Genomic DNA, 20393 nt, shown 5'->3' on the forward strand with positions numbered 1-20393 from the left:
AAATCATTTAAGAGTGATACTACTTACTCCATCTATCCTAAATGCCTGTTACTTAAAATCTGGGTCTGACCGACAGTCTTTTCGTTTTCCTAATAAGGAAAGGGCACTGACTCATTAAATACACTTCAGATAATAGTAATTACTAATGCCAAAGCATCAAGTTTTGAAAAAATTTGAAACATTTGAAAAACTTTTCAAATTTTCCAAATGGCCCAATGTATCAACTTTTGGAAAATTGGTTTTCCTTCAAGATCTTAACTAATGGATTCCTATGAAGCGTTGTTTGAATATAGTTTTATAGTGTAGGATTCAGAAAAAGTTAATGACTCATGATTTAGTTGGGCATATAAAATGTTACACTGAAGTGTTTGTGTGTGTGTGTGTGTGTATATATATATATATAGTATATATATGTATATATGTATTTTTTGCCTCAAATGGTAACTATTCATTATATAAATAGTGGAATATTTTACATAGTACGTTACTTTCCAATTTGGGATGTGCATAGTGTCATACTGTATTTGAAGTAGTAGAATAGCTCTAATCAGGTGGTGACTGTACTATTTATACCCTTCCTACTTGTGTTACCTTGAATCTTAAAAGTGATTTATTGAAATAATTTGTCAGTGTTGAAATTCTTGTACTAGATATTAGTTGTTTCAAACCATTGTGCCACGTAAATATGGTTTAGTACATTTCCACGTGAACTATGTATTTGCTTCAGTAAAAATAATTTGCTCTCAAGCTCTATCTCTAATCATTTTTATGTGTATCTTCCTTATGCTTTCTTTTTTTTTAATTTTTTTAAATTTTATTTATTTGTGATAGTCATACAGAGAGAGAGAGAGAGAGAGAGGCAGAGACATAGGCAGAGGGAGAAGCAGGCTCCATGCACCGGGAGCCCGAGTGGGATTCGATCCCGGGTCTCCAGGATCGTGCCCTGGGCCAAAGGCAGGCGCCAAACCGCTGCGCCACCCAGGGATCCCTTCCTTATGCTTTCTTTTAGACCAGCGACTCTCAATTGGAGGTGATTTTCATATGTTTACTAAAGTGTTCTCTTTGCAGAAGTTCCTCAACTTTTCCAGAACATCTAGTTCATTGACCCCTTCATTTTGTTCCTTTTGGCATTTTTCTTTACTTGTGCATTCTGATCATTTTTATAAACATCTAATTCCCCCATTCCCTCTCTCTGCTACCTCTGTGGCTGTTCTCTGACCATCACTTAGCTGCTCATCCTCTCTCTTATGTGCACTGAGTACCTGAGTACTACTGGGGAAAAGTCACTCAAATGGGCTAACTATAAATGGATCATGAATTGGTAGTAGATAACTAAGCTTCACTGTCCCAATCCTGTAACACTACTGTGCTTAATTGTTCTGTTAAATCACTTGTTGTACTTGTTGTACTTGTTCTGTTAAATCACTGTCTTCTATCCCATTTTCTGTAATAATGATTTTTACCTTTTTTACTTCTAACTTCTCTGGCTCTTCATTCTCTGAAAAAGATCTTCCCTCAGGTTTTATGGATTTACCGTGAAGCTAATGAAATCTAGCCATAGGTCCTGTCTAAGGTCCTGAATCTAATTTTGTGTTTGTAATTTTGTATCATAGTACTTAAACACAACTTTCCCAAATATGTGAGCTTTACGCTTCACAACCTCCATCTATTCCTACCTCTACCACATTCTTTTTATTCGTCCCTCCAGATTATAAGGAATTATTCAGTCTTCTATGAAAAGGCTGTCGTTTATATGTGCTCAGAAGCTCATCTCTGCATGCTTTCACTCACCCCTGACTCTCCATCATCCTGCCTTCTCTTGTATTTTCAGTGTCCCCCTCTTCTGTCTTTCTCATAAGTATTTAGATGTGGTCTGGTAAGTCACATCTTTAACAAAAAAGAGCTCCCTTCACCGTCTTTTTCAGTTAATCCTATTCCGTTAAGTCCCCCTTAAGAGAGGAGTTTGTTTTTACCTGCTAGATTCCCATGTATTCAACCCATCCCACTTTTGCTTCTGGCCCCAAACCCCTTCTAAAAGGGATCTTTCTAAGATCAATTTCCAATATTTGTTTAAGACTGCAGGATCCCACTCAGTTCTCATATTGAACTCTATGCTATTTAGTCTCTCCTTTTTCCTCTTTCCTATATTCTGTCTTTAAAATCATTTCTCCAGCTTCTGTGGCACCATATTCTCGTTTTTTTTTTTTTTTCCTGCTACTGTGGGTACTTTTATTTTATTTTTAAAGATTTATTTATTTATTTATGATAGACATAGAGAGAGAGAGGCAGAGACACAGGCATAGGGAGAAGCAGGCTCCATGCTGGGAGCCCGACGCGGGACTCGATCCCGGGACCCCAGGATCGCGCCCTGGGCCAAAGGCAGGCACTAAACTTCTGAGCCACCCAGGGATCCCCCTGTGGGTACTTTTAGAAGTTATAGTTAGCCTTTTTTAGCTAAGGTAGGAGATCCTTGGGGCTCAGCTGACGCCCCCTGCCTTTTCCATCTTCTAGTTCCCTTGGCAATTTCATTCTCTCCCTTGATTAACTGCCATCAGTAGCCAGCAATTCTCTCATTGTAGCTTCAGACCTGAAGATTAATTTTAGTTACAGATTCATATTCAACTCTCTTCTCAACTTAAAATCCAATGGTCCATTCTAAAACAATGGTTGCCACTACTACCTTAAAACTAAAAGAAAAAAAAATCCTATGCTTTTTCTTTAGTGGAGCCCCTTTCAATACATAAACAGTCAATTCAGTTATTTATGATAGAAACTAAGTATCATTCTTGATACCTTCCTTACAATTCTGCCCCCCATCCTGCCAGTGAGCCAGCCACCAGTCAATTGTATTTACTACCTTCCCTGAATATGTGTATAAATGTCTGTGTAATTTCATCTGCATTTGTACACTTTTACTTTTTTTTCTCACTTTTTTTCTTTTTTTTCACTTTTACTCTTAACGCTGTATTCCATGTTGCCTTTATTTCTACATGGACTCTTCAATAGTCACCTACTACCCACTTAACAGAGAAGCCATGTGGATGTTTGAGAGACATAAATGTGATCCTGTTATTCCTAGGTTTAACCATTCAGTGACTTTTTGTTATATTCAGAAGAAAAAATTCTTAACAAGGGCTTATAAAACTTTGTAGATTTTAAGACCTTACCTAACTCTTCATTGTTATCTTCCCATTTGCTCCCCTAAGTTATAATGTCCTTCCCTTAATTCTTCAGACAGGCCAAGTTCTTTGCATCCTTGAAGTCTTTGTGTATATTATTCCTTGGCTAAGAATTCTCCACAGCACTCTGACACTCTGGCCTGGCTAATTGCTACTCACTGTTTAAATCTCTGTAAATGTCATTTTGCTATGGAAGTCTTCCTGCTCTACCCTCTAGCCCTTAAACACTAGGTTAGCTCTCCTTCTTATTTCCTTTCACAGCACTATCTCACCACACATTTTATAACACTTATAATGATAAATAATATATTATTAATAATTACATGTATAATTAATGTACATAGAATGTAATGTCTTTCTTCCAAAAGAGGTTGAGAGTTTTTCTCAGTTCAGGGACCCTATAGAACTTTTTTGTTCACTGCTTTATATATTTGCAGTGTTTAGTGTAGTATCTTGTCCTTACAAAGTGTTTTTTGGAAGAATATATATACACACACACATGTGATTACCTACATACGTACAGATGTGTAATTAATATCTACGGCTGGATATGAATCTGCATATGTGCATGTATAAACCAACAAGAAAATGATAATGACTACTCTATGGAACAGAGAGTGATTGTTTTCAGGATTCAAGAGGTAATTCATATACACGTTTACTTATTGAGTAATGATTAGCTTTCCCTTCTCCTATAGGTAAAAAATTTGAAAATACTGAAATGTTTGGTCAGTACCCACTTCAGGTCAATGGATTCAAAGATCTACATGAGTGCCTAGAAGCTGCTATGATTGAAGGAGAAATTGAGTCTTTACATTCAGAGAATTCAGGAAAATCAGGCCAAGAGGTGAGTTTAGGATCTTCTTTGTTTCTCTTTCCCCAGTCTTTCTTATAGTGTGGTAAAGCACAATTTAGGTCTCTAATTATAAAACTGCCTCATATCTGAGAGAATACTCAGATTATGTGTTTGGATTTAATTATGGTAGCTTAGGCATTTGGGAAACCAGTACAAACAAGTCTATAATCTATGTTAAATTCTCACTTGACAATTTAGCTTAAAATTTTCTGTTAAAATCCTCTTTTAGGAAAAAAAAAATCTTCTTTTAGGGCATTACTGAGTCTGTGTAGACTTTCTAGGGAAGGTACCAGTCATGGTAGCATGCTAGTCCTGGAAGTAAACAGGGAAAGTGCTGATATTAGGATGGAATTTTATATAGACATCTGTTACTTATATCCAGTAGTGTTGGAATTTGTCTAGATTCCTTTTTTTGGTAAAAATTATTGTGTAATGGCAGAAGGGCAGATGGAAGAACTTGCTCTCTCAGGAAAGATATAACTTAACAAATATAAACCTGCTTATTTGTTTCAATTGGTCTCTGTCTGGCCTCCCACTCTTTCTTTATTCACATCTCTAGCTCCATCTGTACATCCATCCATTCAGCCATGTATTCGTCCTTATGTGTTACTATCACGGAAGGCAAAGGACAGATCATTGCTCCAAATTCAGTTATGAAGCAGTCGCTGATAGTTGTCTACTTCTAAACTCCATGCATGAGGGTCAGCATCTTCATCTGTGTCATTCTTTATTATATCCCTGGTGGATAGTACAATGACTGCAAAAAGAATTATGTAATACATATTTATTGACTGAATGAATGAAATGTCTCTGTGTTATCAAAAAAGTTTCTGAGGACTTTATCCCTGAATAAGGTGCTTAATAGATGTTAAGTGATGATATCTCTGTGTTTTTCTAAACAGGGTCTGAGTTCTTGTGTCTTTCAGAGTAAATTGCTTTTATCTAAATATGTGCTTTTTTAAAAAGATGGAATTCTCTCTTTCCTGTTTTATCTTCATCCTCATTTCCTTCTCTTCCCTTATCCCTTATATACCCAAATAAACAAAATAAATTAACATTTACAATTTTTTGGCTTTTTTTTTTTTTCGGGGAGAGAGAGAGGGAGAGAAAATATTTGAATTAGTTTTTCTCTCTGTATCATAGATCATCTACTTCAGTGATTCTCAGCAGATGCCTAGGCCCTACTTCTAAGCTGTCAAATCAGAATGCAGGGTAGAAATGTAATGCAGTACGTGGGCCCAAGAGCTCCACCAGTGATTTCCATAGAGACCTCCAATTAAGAATATTTAAATTAAACTTATTTTTATTGATCTCTAGAGATGGAGACTCTCAGGATCCCATAATGGAATAGGAAAGCAGACCCCCTGCCTAAAGTGTGACTTGTGTTATATTAAATAAAAGGAAGATGAGTTTAAGCAGAAAAAGGAGGGATTGCATTTTCCTTACCCTATCAGAGGAGCTTATAAGTGAAATATGCATTAGTTTATTGATAAATAATTTAGTAATTAATTGGTAAATAATCTTTCTCACATATTCCACTTTTAAAAATGTTTTTCTTACATTGAATCTGAATTTCATTATTTATTTTAAATTTAATCTGAATCTCATTATTTATTTAAAAAGATTTAGTTTGTCCTCCTACTTTGGCTTCATACCCTGAACTGCGTATATATTTTCTGCCTTGGTTTTTATATCCAACCTATCAAATACAGTGATATGTTTCCTCTGAATTCAGCAGTTTGTAAGGAGTCTTAGTAAGAACAAATTCAATTACCTGTATTCCTATTACCAATTGCCTAGATTTGTAGAACACAATAGTTTCAATGATAATTCAGCCTGGCTAAAGTAGACTATCTTAAAGGCTTTTAATAATGTACTTAAATTATAGTCTTATTTCATTATGTCCTTCAGAGTGACTGTTCTGTTTCTTCTTCTTTTTTTTTTTTTTAATTTTTATTTATTTACTTATGATAGTCACAGAGAGAGAGAGAGGCAGAGACACAGGCAGAGGGAGAAACAGGCTCCATGCACCGGGAGCCTGATATGGGATTCGATCCCGGGTCTCCAGGATCGCGCCCTGGGCCAAAGGCAGGCGCCAAACCGCTGCGCCACCCAGGGATCCCTGTTCTGTTTCTTCTTAACTTTGTATAAATACCAATGAGTAACATCTTAGGCTTGTTTATAAATTGACATAGTCCCTGATAACACCTTTTATCTCTTAGACTATTATTTATTTAAAAGTAGCTAAAGTAGCTGTGATCAAGTAATACTTAGTAAGACCTTTAGTGTCCTGAATCACTCATGTTAAAATATCCAGTGGTCTATAAGAGTTTAAATTTCTGGAATGCCATACCAAGAGACAACTGAATGAATTAAAAATTATATATCTATGATAACTACTTATAAAATATTTTTCAAATCATAAATTTTAAAGTTCAATTACGTGATGTGCAGTTTATAGATGAATCAAACTTTCTAGGAAACCTGGAGATTTTTTTTTGATTGCCTATTAGAGCAAAAACCTTTCGAGCAGTGAGTACCTCATTTCTTGCGTGGGTATTCACTTCTTACACATTTTCTTTTAGACTGTCACTATACACGTGTAAGTATTTGTATTTGTTCATACTGTCCTGTGACTTGCATTTTTCCCTCACCAGTACATCACGAGCATCCTTCCAACATCTAAATATATGGCTCAACACCATTCTTTTTAAAACCTGAAAAGTATCACATAACCTGTATTTCTAGAATTAATTTAATTCTTCTGTGAGACATTAGTTGGACAAATAATCATTTCAAGGAATATCTTTTTAAAGATTTATTTATTTATTTATTCATGATAGACATAGAGAGAGAGAGAGAGAGGCAGAGACACAGGCGGAGGGAGAAGCAGGCTCCATGCCGGGAGCCCGACACGGGACTCGATCCTGGGACTCCAGGATTGCTCCCTGGGCCAAAGGCAGGCGCCAAACTGCTGAGCCACCCATGGATCCCCAAGGAATATCTTTCTATAAATATAAATACCTTGAGAACTTAGCAATGAAGAATAGTCAGAATCTTTGGATCACCAGGCATACTCATTTAAAAATATAAGTACTATCAAATTTCCTAAAATTCTACTAAGTTGTACTAAGTTATAGTCACAAAGTTGTACTAGGTTATAGTGAAAGTTCTACAACAAATTTTATGGAACTTTAAAAACTAAATTAGATAAACAATACATACATGTACAATATTAGATATCTGTAGATGTTATATGGGAAATTTATCTTTTAGAGTGAAAGGGCAAATGTGTGAAGCCAGTTAAATGACTAAAACTAATGTTCAAGTTGGAATAGAGCTGTTTGCTTCTCATGCTTGATTTATATCCTGGTTTTGTTTGGTGTTCTGTGGGAATTTGAAATGGTAGGTCTTATTTTTCTGTCCCCTGCTTCCCACATTCGTGTAATCTCACAAAAGCAAGGTATTTAAAACATATTAAAAATCAGCTATTAAAAAAAAATCAGCTATTATAACTCAAAAAGATGACTACATTCTCTCTAGAAAATACTTTTGTTAAGTTAGATTTATAGACATAAAGTTCAGGAGCCCTTTTGTTGCCAACGTTATGTTTTTTATTCATTAGCTGCCCCAATCTATTACTTCCTTAGGCTTATTATATAATATGATAATAAATAATAATAAAATGTGTTTAGAGATCTGGAAACTATAAGCATTATTTTTTACCTTTAATGATCTGTGTCTCACAAGCATGGCATACCAGTTAGAGAAGTAAATACAGTTTTTTATTGAATGAAAAGAATAACATTTTTTTTTTTTAAGATTTTATTTATTCATGGGAGAACACACAGAGAGAGAGGCAGAGACACAGAGGGAGAAGCAGGCTCCATGCAGGGAGCCTGACGTGGGACTCGATCCCGGGTCTCCAGGATCAGGCCCTGGGCTGAAGGCGGCGCTAAACCGCTGAGCCACTGGGCTGCCAAAGAATAACATTTCAAAAGAAAAATACTTCGTATATTTAAAATTCTAGCTATATACTGCTATACTTAAAATCCTAAAATCACAGAGCTAGACAAATCCTTAATATTTTCTAAGATGAAATAAAGGACTGTCTAGCTATCTCTTTAGTCCTTTAGAATAAAGTGAAATCCTTCCAGTCTTGTAGGAAAAAACTGTTACTGCTGTTATAGGAAATACATTCACAACAGAGACATATTACATAATTATTATGAACATTCTTTCTTAAGTTATAGAAGTTATTTCCTGGACTTTTCATGGTCTGCTGAGAAGCATACCCCCAATTATGGTGATTTTATTTCTATTGGCCATGGTAGGTTTCCATGAATTAAAGTATGTAACTATTTAATTTTCATGGTGACATTTAAAATACTGCAATAAAATATGAAAGCAATAGTTCTTGAAACCTGCGTACTTATTTTAGTATCACAAAATGGAGTGGAGAGTAGTTATCCTAAGGCATCAAAAGTTTTCTTTGTGATATGTATGGAGTATGTTTTAATTCTTAACAGTAATTTAAGGTGTGTATTAGAATTCACTAAAATTCTTGCCAAGTGTCATGTGAGAACAAAGTAAATAAGCAGTCTTTGCTCAAGAAATCTTCAAACTTGAGATGTTCCTGATACTAGATCTTTTGTAACTTTCTCTAGTCTACTTCAGTTTTAATAGCCATTTAAAAATACATTTCTTAAACTTCAACTTTTGGTAAAAGATAAGCCACATCTAACTCAGGAAATTTCAATTCATGTAAGCTGTAGCATTTTGGGACAGAAAAATAGTTTTAAATAATTATTTTTATTAGCTTTACTTAGAGAAAAGTAGTAGCTTACAAGATCTTAGTCAAATCCAGTTTGCCAAATGTTCACCGTTACTACTTTTTTTGGATATCTGAATTTAAATTAGTGTACTCTTAGCTAATTGATATTTGTGTGGTTGCATTTTGTGGCACTTGAAAATAACACATACAATGTAATGTGTGGTAGTTACTTTTTACAGTAGTACATTGTGTGATTTACAGTAAGCATTAAAAGTATTTGTTGCATTATTTTATACTTCCATATTTGGTGATTCATGAGTTTTTGTTTATTTCTTTTTAAAATGTGTTTATGTAAAACTTGAATATTTTTTTTGAAAGTAATTTTCTTTGAAATTTTGTTACATTTATTGCTTAACTAAACAATTGCCAAAGTTTGTGGAGCAATTGGCTCATAGCAATGAGGTATTTAATTCTTCAAACACTAGTCATTTAAAGATTTTAAATATAGTTATCATTAGTTTAATCTCCGTTTTAGTAATAGGTTTTTTTTTCTTAAATTAGTCAGTATTCCATTAGGAAAATTAAAAATAAAACAAGGGAATATCAGTTTCTAGTTTTTAGTAAGAATTGTGACCATTTATGCTATAAAAATTGTGTGTGTGTACAATTTTCTTTGTCAAGATTTTTGAAGTGTGGTTTATTAATAAGTATATATACCATTCCTGATAGTCATAGTGACATAATATTGAAGAAGCCAGAGGATTTGTTAAAATTTGTTAAAAGCCATGCTTTTAAATAAGGTCTGTAGCTTTAGGTTAAAAAACCTAATGTAAAAAATTATTATGGAAGAAGGAGAGTTGTTAGAAGATCTTTTTTCTTTGCTGGTTGAGTATTATTCCCATCCTTGAAATTTTTAAGTGGTGTGGAACACTTTTGGGAAGAAGTTGGATTTTAATTAAATTGCCTAGCTAGTCATGTATTTATAGTGCGAGCATTGTAGATGATACATCTAAAAATGCCATGCTGACGCTCTGTGCCTCACACTGCAGTAGAGAAAACAAAAGGTGATAGTAAGGTTTTTGTTGTTGTTTTCTTTCAGCATTGGTTCACCAAACTGCCACCTGTGTTAACATTTGAATTATCAAGATTTGAATTCAATCAGGCATTGGGAAGACCAGAAAAAATTCACAACAAATTAGAATTTCCTCAAGTGTTATATCTGGACAGGTATGGTTTGGTATACAGCATGACTTGATTTTGAAACTGTTTAGTAACCAAGTAAAGAATTATTGTGTTTAGAGAAAAAATTTGCTTAATTTCTTTAGAATTAGTCTTTTTTTTTTTTTTTTTTTTGCATAATATGTCCAGTACTACTTGTCAAGGAAAATTGAGTTCTCTTTCTATTTAGAAAAGTATAGTTACTGGGAATTATAAGGAAGCTAAAACATTTATTTTTGTGTTTGTTACAATTTTATGAAATATTCTTTTGTCTGATATTTCATTGTAAAATTTTAAATTTGACCTTTTGACCTTTTGTGGTGTTGGCTAGACTTAGTATTGTATCTATTTCCATGATTTTTTAGAAATGGTAATATTGTTTTTTGTTTTTTTCCTGATAGATACATGCACAGAAACAGAGAAATAACAAGAATTAAGAGGGAAGAAATCAAGAGACTAAAAGATTACCTCACAGTATTACAACAAAGACTAGAGAGGTATTGTAACTTTTATGAAACATATGGGAAGTCATATTTTTAGTGATTATCTGGAATCTTTCATTTTAAATTTGCTTTGGGTGACTTATAATTCTAGTAATAATCACTCTGAATTCATATTTTGCTTGAATAGTTTAGTTTTGAGTTATGTTAGAAACTAAAATAATTCTTAGTTGGCATTCATGATTATTTTAGTGTTTTAAATATTTTCATTGTTGACTAGTAATAATGCTCTTGGTGTTGAAAACAGTTACAAAATTAATTTAATGTTAAAAAAAATATTCAGAAAAGGGACACTTGGCAGGCTCAGTCAGTAGAGCATGCAACTCTTGATACTTGGGCTGTGAGTTTGAGCCCTACATTGGGTGAAAAATTACTTAAAATAAAAAACAAAAAACCAAAGTTGAACTAATTTAAATTTTAGTGTTTCTTTTTGTATGAGACTACATATCATTCTTGAGATTTCCATTAAAATGAATGGTGACTAAGTTTTTCTGCTTAATACAGAAGATACAAACTCTCAGGCCTCTCATTGAGACTTTATAAAGAAGGGAAGCAAGTCAGGTGTAAGCTGATAGGCAAAGGGAGCTTAGAGAGCATATCCCTGAGAGAGGAAGTGCCCATCATCTGTACTACCGGGTGGGACCATGTGTGACACCACATGTGAGTATGTCCTACTATTTTTGATAACTTCCCCAAAGTGCTGGAATCTAGACAGTCAGATGCTCTGTAGTTCAGACAAAAGTCTATAGGCTAAAATGTGGCCTGAGAGATCTCAGTTTGCAACCTCTGATTAATCTGTATCCCTTATTTTAGTATTAATTTGAAAATTAGCCCCAAATTTGTTAAACAAAAATAATGTATTATTATTTCAATAATTTTTATTTTTAAAAGGTGTCTGTAATCATATTAAAAACTAATCAGAGGTTAAAAAAACTAATCAGAGGTAAAAGGTAGAAGGATAATATTAGTCATCATCCTAATCATGAGACCAGATGACAGGTCTAAAAATAAAAACAGTCTCAGGAAATGGAACTGTCAGTATTCATTTTCCTATTGGGTTACAACTTAGAGCAGCATTTAAAATATACAACAGTGTACAGACACATTCAATTGTAATCAACTTTGTTTCCCTTAATTCGGAGGACATTTAAGTTCTTTCTTGAATGTGTCTTTAGTTTTAACATCCTCATTTGAAAAAGAAAATTAATTGCATTGTTGAGGAAGATTTATTAAAGTGTTTTTATCATGTTTTATAACAATTACTAAAAACAACCAAATGTGTTTTATATACAGCTAAAAGCATTTATACATCTTATGGTTAACAGATATTTAAGCTACGGTTCCGGTCCCAAACGATTCCCCTTGGTAGATGTTCTACAGTATGCATTGGAATTTGCTTCAAGTAAACCTGTGTGTACATCTCCTGTTGAGGATATTGATGCTAGTTCCCCACCTAGTGGTTCCACACCACAGACATTACCAAGGTAAAATGTTTTCCTGATTCAGGAGCCAGCTGTTAACTATATTATATAGTGATATAATTGATGCTTTAAAGAGGGTTTTATAAAATGTCCATTGTGATTTATTTTAGTGGACTCTAAAAATACTAGATTCACTTAGAAGGTTGTGCATCTTCTGGATGCTTTCTTATTTCACTTTTTCAATAGATTTTATGGTAGTGGATTGGAATTTTCATCATATTTTTTTCTGTTCAGAATTATACTTTAGGTTGTTTTGGTATAGATGTCCATCTTTTTTCCATGAAAATACTGTTAAGTTGGTTTTTCCTGTAATGTAAGCTGATATTATATAATTTTGGTATACATAAGATTTATTGACATGATTAAGCCATTTCTTTCTATAAAGCCACAATTTCATTCTGATAATAATATATTCCTCATATATTAAGTATATCATTGGATATTAAATTAATATACATATTTATTTTTCTAAAGGCCTTTTCTTTTTGAAATTATAATTTCAAAAATTAATCCTGTGTGTTTGGCACAATTTTTGTCCAGAGCTTCAGCTTGGAAAATTTAATAATGAATATTTTATGATTTAAAAATATAGCACAACAGAACAACAGGGAGTCCCTTCTTCAGAACTGCCAAGCACATCACCTGCATCAATAGCTGCCATTTCATCAAGATCAGTAATACATAAACCATTCACTCAGTCTCGGATACCTCCAGATTTGCCCATGCATCCAGCACCAAGGCACATAACAGAAGAAGAACTTTCTGTGCTAGAAAGCTGTTTACATCGCTGGAGGACAGAAATAGAAAATGACACCAGAGGTAAGAAGCTTCTCATAGCATAACTACTGTCGCCTCAAATGGCTATGTATAATGTTAAAATTGAGAAGGGAAGTCACCTCTGAATTTCATATATTAATATTATAAAGTATTTTTTTTCCTAGAAAGTGTTTTCTATAAAGGAAACTAGTCTGGCCACCTGTTTTTATGATCTTAATATCAGACTCAGAGAGACCAACAGATTTTCCCTGGACTATTTAGTTGATTAATGACATAGCAGATGGTCTGATTTTCCTGTTTAGTGCTCTAAATTTATATCAAACTGGTATTCACAGCTACTTCATTGGTGAAACATCATACAAGATTAAATTATATATTTATCAATTAACATCCTTCCCCTTATGTTTGTGGAATGAGTTAAAGTGTTAAAAAATTATTTTAAGTTTAAGAATTAGAAATGTGAATTTTATTTATTTTTTAAAAAAGATTTTCTTTATTTGAGAGAAAAAATCAAGGGGCAGTAAGAGAGTGAGAAGCAGACTTCCTCCTGAGCAGGGAGCCCATGTGTGCCCTCTCCCAGAACCCTGGGATCATGACCTGAGTCAAAGGCAGACACTTTTTTGTTTGTTTGTTTTTTTCAAAGGCAGGTACTTAACCAGTTGAGCCACCCAGGTGCCCCAGAAATGTGAATTTTAATTTTCAGTCTGCTCTAACAGAGATTTCCAGATATGATCTAGGAGCTCAGTGCCAGTTTGTAAAGTGTTTTAACTGGCATGTAGCAAAATAAGAAAAATAAGAACAGTGCTGTTAGGAGCATGAGGGTGCATGTGTGCATGTGTATATATGTTGGTATTAAGTTGCAATCTGGCCTTGGAAGGAACTCTCTTTTATTCCCCAATTATGTCTTTGCTACTTTAGTGTTCTTAAGGTAGCCTTTTTCTTTTTTTAAATGAAGTGATGTTAATATTTTATGGTAGGTTTTATTATAATTTTTCCTTACATGGCAAAATATAATATCCTATTATCATCACCCAATTTTATCCTAATTTTATTCTATGTAAAAAGAAAAATCTAAGAGCTACTGTTTTATAACAAAAGATTGGAATTATTTTAAAGAGTATGGCTTATTGGAGCCCAACTTGACTATAGACGATATGTAAATAAAGAGCAGTCCTAATGTAATGTAATGTAACATAAATAGGATATAATGGCAACCAACAATTAGCATTGGTAGCTATAAATATTTCCCTTAGTATTTTTCATCTATGAGGGAATTTTTTACATTTGAATTCATTAGGAAACATTTATTGAGCACACTGTGTTTCCTGAACACTGTAATAGATATTGGATAATTTTCTACGGGACTTGGTAGATTATTTTTGTTTTTATATGACTACATTTGGAAGGGTGGAAGCTAGGAAGCTTTTGACATCAAGGTAGGGCATTGAGGGAGGAGAGAAATGAACAGATATGATCTACTCTTTGGAGAAAACTAAGAGAGATAGATCACTGACAAGAGGTGAGAGAAAGGGAGGAATTAGGGATGATTTCCTTAGTTTCTCATGCTGGTATGAATAGATAGATGGAATATACTTTAGAAAAGGGCAAACTGGTGGATGAGCAGGTTCTGCACCTCACAGGAGGAAGTAGAGGAGTACGATGAGTCCACTTTTGGCCATTTTAAGTTTGAGAAACTTGAGAGACATTCATCTGATAAGGCTTTGGACCTTAATACCTAATAGTTTGGACCATAATAATACTATGGATCAGGTGGGATTTTCCTTGGAATATTTGTTTCCTCTCTTTTATCCCTGTTATTAGCTGTTAGCATTATTTTTTAAACTATCGTATAATATTCCAGTATCTGAGTAGGATGTAATTTATTTAATTTCTATATTGATACTGCAAATAGTGCTGGCCCTCCACATGCATACTGACACACTTTTGTGAGTAAGATATATTCTTAAAAGTGCCATTTCTGGTCCAAAGTGTATATATTTGAAATTTTAGCTGTTTTGAAATTTTACCTCCAAAACATTGAACCAGTTTTTATTCCCACTAACTGTGTGGGAGAGCCTGTCTCCCAAAATCCTCCTTAGCCCTGGGTACTTTTTAGATTGTGGTAGCCTGAATGTTGAAAAATGGTATGTTTTAGTGTCTTAATTTGCATTTCCTTAATTATGAGTGAAATTCTATTTTCCTATAAGTTTCTTGTTTATGACATTCACCCATTTTTTATATTGAACCATTTATTTTTCTCTTACTGCTCAGTAGAAACTTTGATGTTATGGGTATTAGCCTGTTGCCTGTAGTGCATGCTGTAGATACTGTTTTCTTAATTTGACTTTTTTTTTTTTTTTTGTTAGTTTTGTTTCTGTAATGTAGATTTTCTTAAGTTTGGGGAGAGAGTCTTATCTTTTCCTTTATGGTTACTGAATTTTCTGTCAGGCTTACTAAAAGGTCTTTCCTCCACTCTGAAGTTACTAATATTTTTTGTAGTCTTTCATGATTTCTTCCTTATTCTTTTCAACAGCTTCATAGTATAGGTTATACTATAATTTAACCATTTCCACATTAATAGATATTTAGGTTGTCTCTAGTTCTTTAATTGTTAGGGCAATATAGCTGTGAATAATTTTGTAGAATGGATTTCTATTGGAAGTAGAAGTACTAAGTAATGGGAGTGTCAACATTATTTCCACTGGTGATTGTAGTAGAGTTTTATTCAATGACATATATATAAATAGATGATTTGTGGCAAAGTTATTTTATTTCATTCCACAATTTTCCTGTTTTATGTAAATATATAAGGGGCTTTAGATTCAGCTTTTATTGAAACTTTCCTTTATAGATTTGAATAAAGTTCACTTTTATAGACTCAGCACGTTTTCTAAGTGAACCATATTTGTTTGTTTTTAATTATGCACTTGTGCTATATCTTTTATTAAGGAAAACTTTTTTTTTGTTGTTTTATATAGACTTCAAATAATAATCGAGTGCTTTAGGAATTTTTCCTTATTGGTCTAACATATTGGAGGGAAAACCATAGTTACTATCTTATATCTATGTAAAGACATATGTTAATCATTTTAAATGGCATCTTCTATCCTTAGATTTGCAGGAAAGCATATCCAGAATCCATCGAACAATAGAACTAATGTATTCTGACAAATCTATGATCCAAGTAAGTTAAATTTGAGGTTGGTAAGTGCTGTCAAAATTATTTACATATTTTTTATTTATATGATTAACCTAATTTTTAAGCTAATTCTGGTTCTTTTTATGTTATAAGATTGCTGAAATTAAATATTCCATATTAATATTTCCCATATTGAGTTGTATGTTCATACTATATTTATTGTTTACTTTTTAAAATTGTTTTACAGTAAACTTAGCAAAAATCTTTAGAAGGTCTTAGTTTTTACAAAAAGTCCTACAGAGGAAATTATATGGTTGTTTAGGGATATTAAGATTGAGGGGGAAGTATAGTGCTCAGTTACATTTTAACTTTTGGCATACATTATATAGGCCATATTGCTAATTCAGTCATCAATTTATAATTGTGAAGATTTAGATAAAATCAGGTGCTTCATTTAAAATACTCATCATAAGTTCTTCGTTTAAAGGAAATACATTTTCAGAGTTTGAAAAAATATCCTATTTATACACCTGCTTTACATGTCATTAGCTTATTTATCTCCCCCTTTTTTATTTCATACTGTAATTTTTTAAAAATTTTAATCACAGCCAGTTTTCTCTTGTTAAAAACATATTCTTTTATGGTATTCTCCAATAAGATAGTTTATAGGTTTCATGGAATATGGTATTAATAGACTAAATTGTGGCTTAACTATTCTGTTTTCATATTTAGGTTCCTTATCGCTTACATGCTGTTTTAGTTCATGAAGGTCAAGCTAATGCCGGGCACTACTGGGCATACATTTTTGATCATCGTGAAAACAGGTGGATGAAGTACAATGATATTGCTGTGACAAAATCATCATGGGAAGAGCTAGTGAGGGACTCTTTTGGTGGTTATAGAAATGCCAGTGCATACTGTTTAATGTACATAAATGATAAGGCACAATTCTTAATAAAAGGTAAGAACATAAAATATATAGGGTAGTATGTATTTTTAAATATGTAGCTCTTTTATGTGACTCTGGTCTCTGGTATGATTAGTTAAGTTTAATTGACTCAGGGTGATGGATGTGATTAGGAAGTACAGTTGGCTTATTCTGGGTGAGAAACTGGAATTACAAGAGTAATTAGGACTGATAATTGGAATATATTTTGTATCCAAAGTTAACTACTTAGTAACTACTATAAAATGTAACTCTGACCTATTTCTCCTCCCTAAATTTCTTTTAAGGATCATATTACACATTGACTCATATTTAAGCTCCTTAACCTAATATACAAGGCCTCCATTTTCTGGCCTCTGATTGTCTCTCAAGCCTCATTTATTAACCAGTGTCCATTTTAAACTGTGTATACTTTACTGATATCTGAACTGCTTGTATTCTCTTTGCACCAAATGATTTCACTCATTTATATCTATATGTTCTTATGTTTTTTTTTTTTTTTTTTTTTTTTTTGGAGGTAATGTTCTTATTTCTTCTTTTGTCTTAATTTCTGCTCATCTGCAATATTCAATTCAGGTGTCATCTGCTCTGCCATGTTTTTTTTTTTTTTTTTGACTTCTACCAGAATATATCTCTCCTTGTGTTCTCATAGCATACGTCTATCGGGCACTTACGTGTGTTGGAATTGTATGTTGACTTATCTTTTTCACTTCACTCCGATCTGCTCCAAGACAGGGACAATGTCATACTATGTCTTACTGTTTTATTTCTTAATATTCTCACATAGGTTTGCATATAGAAAATACTTAATAAAGGTTTGTTGAAACTGATAAAAATCAACCTTCTTTCTGTGTTTAACCATTCAGCAACAGTAGCTAGGTGGTCCAATTGTGGCTAAAAGCTATAGTGTGCTTTGTATGTGTGCAGCAGAGGTTCAGTAACCTAAATACTACTTATGTAATGTTTTTAAAAATCTTGCTATATTGATTAGTTCTCAGATTGCATGTGGGTATATTGCTATGCTTAACTGTTTTAGACGAAAAATAATTTTAGTTCTGTTTAGAGTTTAATAAGGTTATGAATTATTCTCATTCTGTGATAATTTTTATTTCACAAATAATCAAACGTCTAGTGTTTTCTTAAAATAGAATATGTAGTACTGTGTCAATGTTTGAGTAGCAAATGATGTTGGCTTTATATCCCATTCCTTTTTTTTACTCCTTAGATTAAAAAAAAAAAAGCTGAGAACATTTCCTATAATGGATTATAAAATATTTGCATCATTGCTTGTCTAGTTTTAATTTGTAATATTGATTTGTTAAATTGTAATAATTCATACTTTAAATCCCATTGGAAATGCATCCTATTTTGAGCTTTGCATTTTTCCTTTAATTCTTAATTTTATATTAGTTTTTAAAATATGATTTGCAGAGGAGTTAAATAAAGAAACTGGGCAGGCTCTTGTTGGAATAGAAACGCTACCACCGGATTTAAGAGATTTTGTTGAGGAAGACAACCAGAGATTTGAAAAAGAACTAGAAGAATGGGATGCACAGCTTGCTCAGAAAGCTTTGCAGGAAAAACTTTTAGCATCTCAGAAATTGAGAGAGTCAGAGTCTTCTATAACAACAGGTTAGTACATTTTGATTAAATTCTATTTTATTATCTCTGTATTTATTATTGATATTTTATTTAAAAAATAGGATATGCTCATTTAACAATTTTTTTTTTAAGATTTTATTTATTTATTCATGAGAGACAGAGAGAGAGAGAGGCCGAGACACAGGCAGAGGGAGAAATAGGCTCCATGCAGGGAGCCTGATGTGGGACTCAATCCCGGGTCTCCAGGATCATGCCCTGGGCTGAAGGCGGCGCTAAACTGCTGAGCCACCTGGGCTGCCCGATATGCTCATTTAAAAAAGAACCTTAATTATTTTTAAATGTGAAGAAGACAGTAAAAATCATCTGAAATTCCATCACTTCTCTGAGTGAAGTTGCCTGTTAGCATAGGTAACAATTTAGTTTACCCTTTTGCCAGGCACTACTATATACATATATACCTTTTTCAAGTTAAATGAGACGATTTTGCTAACTCTTTCTGTTCTTACCCTGCCCACTTTGGTTGGGCCTAACCCTTCTTGGCCAGAAGTTTAGAAAAGCCATGAAAACTAGCCCGTAATCCAAACCTTTTCACTAAAGCTATCAAGAGAGTGAATACTAGTAATTTCCCATTTCAACAAAATAGCACTATTGGTATGTCCATACATATTTTGTATAATATTTTATGTAATATTTTGTGCATTTATGCTATTGTTATAGAGCAGTTATTTGATTTTTTCAGAATTTTTAAAATTAAACAAGTGAGCTGAAACTATTTAATATATTTCAAGTTAAAATATGTATAGACTCATAAAACAGAGGTCAATGTACAAAAATAAAATATTTAAAAATATTCTTAAGTTCTTAGCTGATGAAATCAATAAAATGTTCAGAGTAAACAGTATAAAAATAAACATGTTCTAGCAAAATTAAAAATAAAATATCTTCTGAATTTTTTTTAAGATTACTTTCATCAATCATTACAGAGTTGTTAATATTTTTTAGGACAATATATTTTCTCCTGTGAAAATGTGTTATTTCTTTGTAGTAGTTGGAAAAATGAGAAGAGATAAATTGAACACAGATATTTTTGTCAAATTCATTTGTCTCTTTTTTTTTTTTTTATAACAGTGAAACTTTTTGAATGGCCTTTTTATGCAATTCTGCCAATTTTGGTTTTATTTTTTAAGAAAGCATTTTATGTGTTTGTTTAATTTCATTTTTTATAGACTGATTCCCATACAGCATTACTTAGGTGAATTTTAGCCTTATCTCTTGAACTTTAGAAGTAATTATTCTCTCACTGGAAGATGTACAGTACCACAATATGGTGTTGTGAATGAAGCAGGCACACACAGATCTGTCCAGACTTGTTACCTTGTTTTCATGTAAATTGATTAGTTGAGTCCTTGATCTTGATGTTAATGGGCGTTGATTCAGAATTTTTAAAAGACCATGATAATTGTATTATACCAAAAAAATACCAATATTTTTCTACTTAAATGCAATATAGTATATTTGAATACCATCATTGTAGTGTGGTAAGCTCTACAATGATGCCCGACTGTATTTCTTTCCATACATTAAGAGCCACTGTGTAAACCACATGAAGGCCTGTGATTTCACAGGAATGCAGTTTCATTATAGTGACTTTGTCTACTTCCATAGGATTTGACTCAGTAGCTATCAAAAGATTTCTGTGCTCAAATAACAGTATATACATTATAGTTCTTTTCATTTTTGAACCAAGTCCATCCCTGTGTGATTTCATCCCTTGTCTATGCCTTGTGCATATCCTTCATAAACTGATACCTAGAACTTACCCCAAGGAGCAACTTTGTTATACTTCCACTAACTTTTGTGCACGCCATCTGCATGTAGCTATTATCTTATTAGTGGGAGGTTGTGGCTTCCTAATTGGTGT

The 20393-nt window shown here is 33.0% G+C and overlaps 1 protein-coding gene across 4 annotated transcripts in view; it reads left to right on the forward strand.

Annotated features, from left to right (window-relative positions):
• Window positions 1-20393, forward strand: part of USP25 (ubiquitin specific peptidase 25) — a 136900-nt gene that overhangs the window by 78624 nt on the left and 37883 nt on the right. For all 4 annotated transcript variants that reach the window (XM_038581247.1, XM_038581248.1, XM_038581249.1 and 1 more), the window contains exons 10-17: window positions 3878-4026; window positions 9909-10036; window positions 10429-10524; window positions 11853-12011; window positions 12601-12827; window positions 15899-15969; window positions 16657-16885; window positions 18302-18502. In XM_038581247.1, the coding sequence (XP_038437175.1) occupies window positions 3878-4026; window positions 9909-10036; window positions 10429-10524; window positions 11853-12011; window positions 12601-12827; window positions 15899-15969; window positions 16657-16885; window positions 18302-18502 (1260 nt within the window). The remainder of the gene's footprint in view (window positions 1-3877; window positions 4027-9908; window positions 10037-10428; window positions 10525-11852; window positions 12012-12600; window positions 12828-15898; window positions 15970-16656; window positions 16886-18301; window positions 18503-20393) is intronic.

The sequence above is a fragment of the Canis lupus genome, chromosome 31, assembly GCF_011100685.1.
Source record: "Canis lupus familiaris isolate Mischka breed German Shepherd chromosome 31, alternate assembly UU_Cfam_GSD_1.0, whole genome shotgun sequence".
Lineage (NCBI taxonomy): Eukaryota > Metazoa > Chordata > Mammalia > Carnivora > Canidae > Canis > Canis lupus.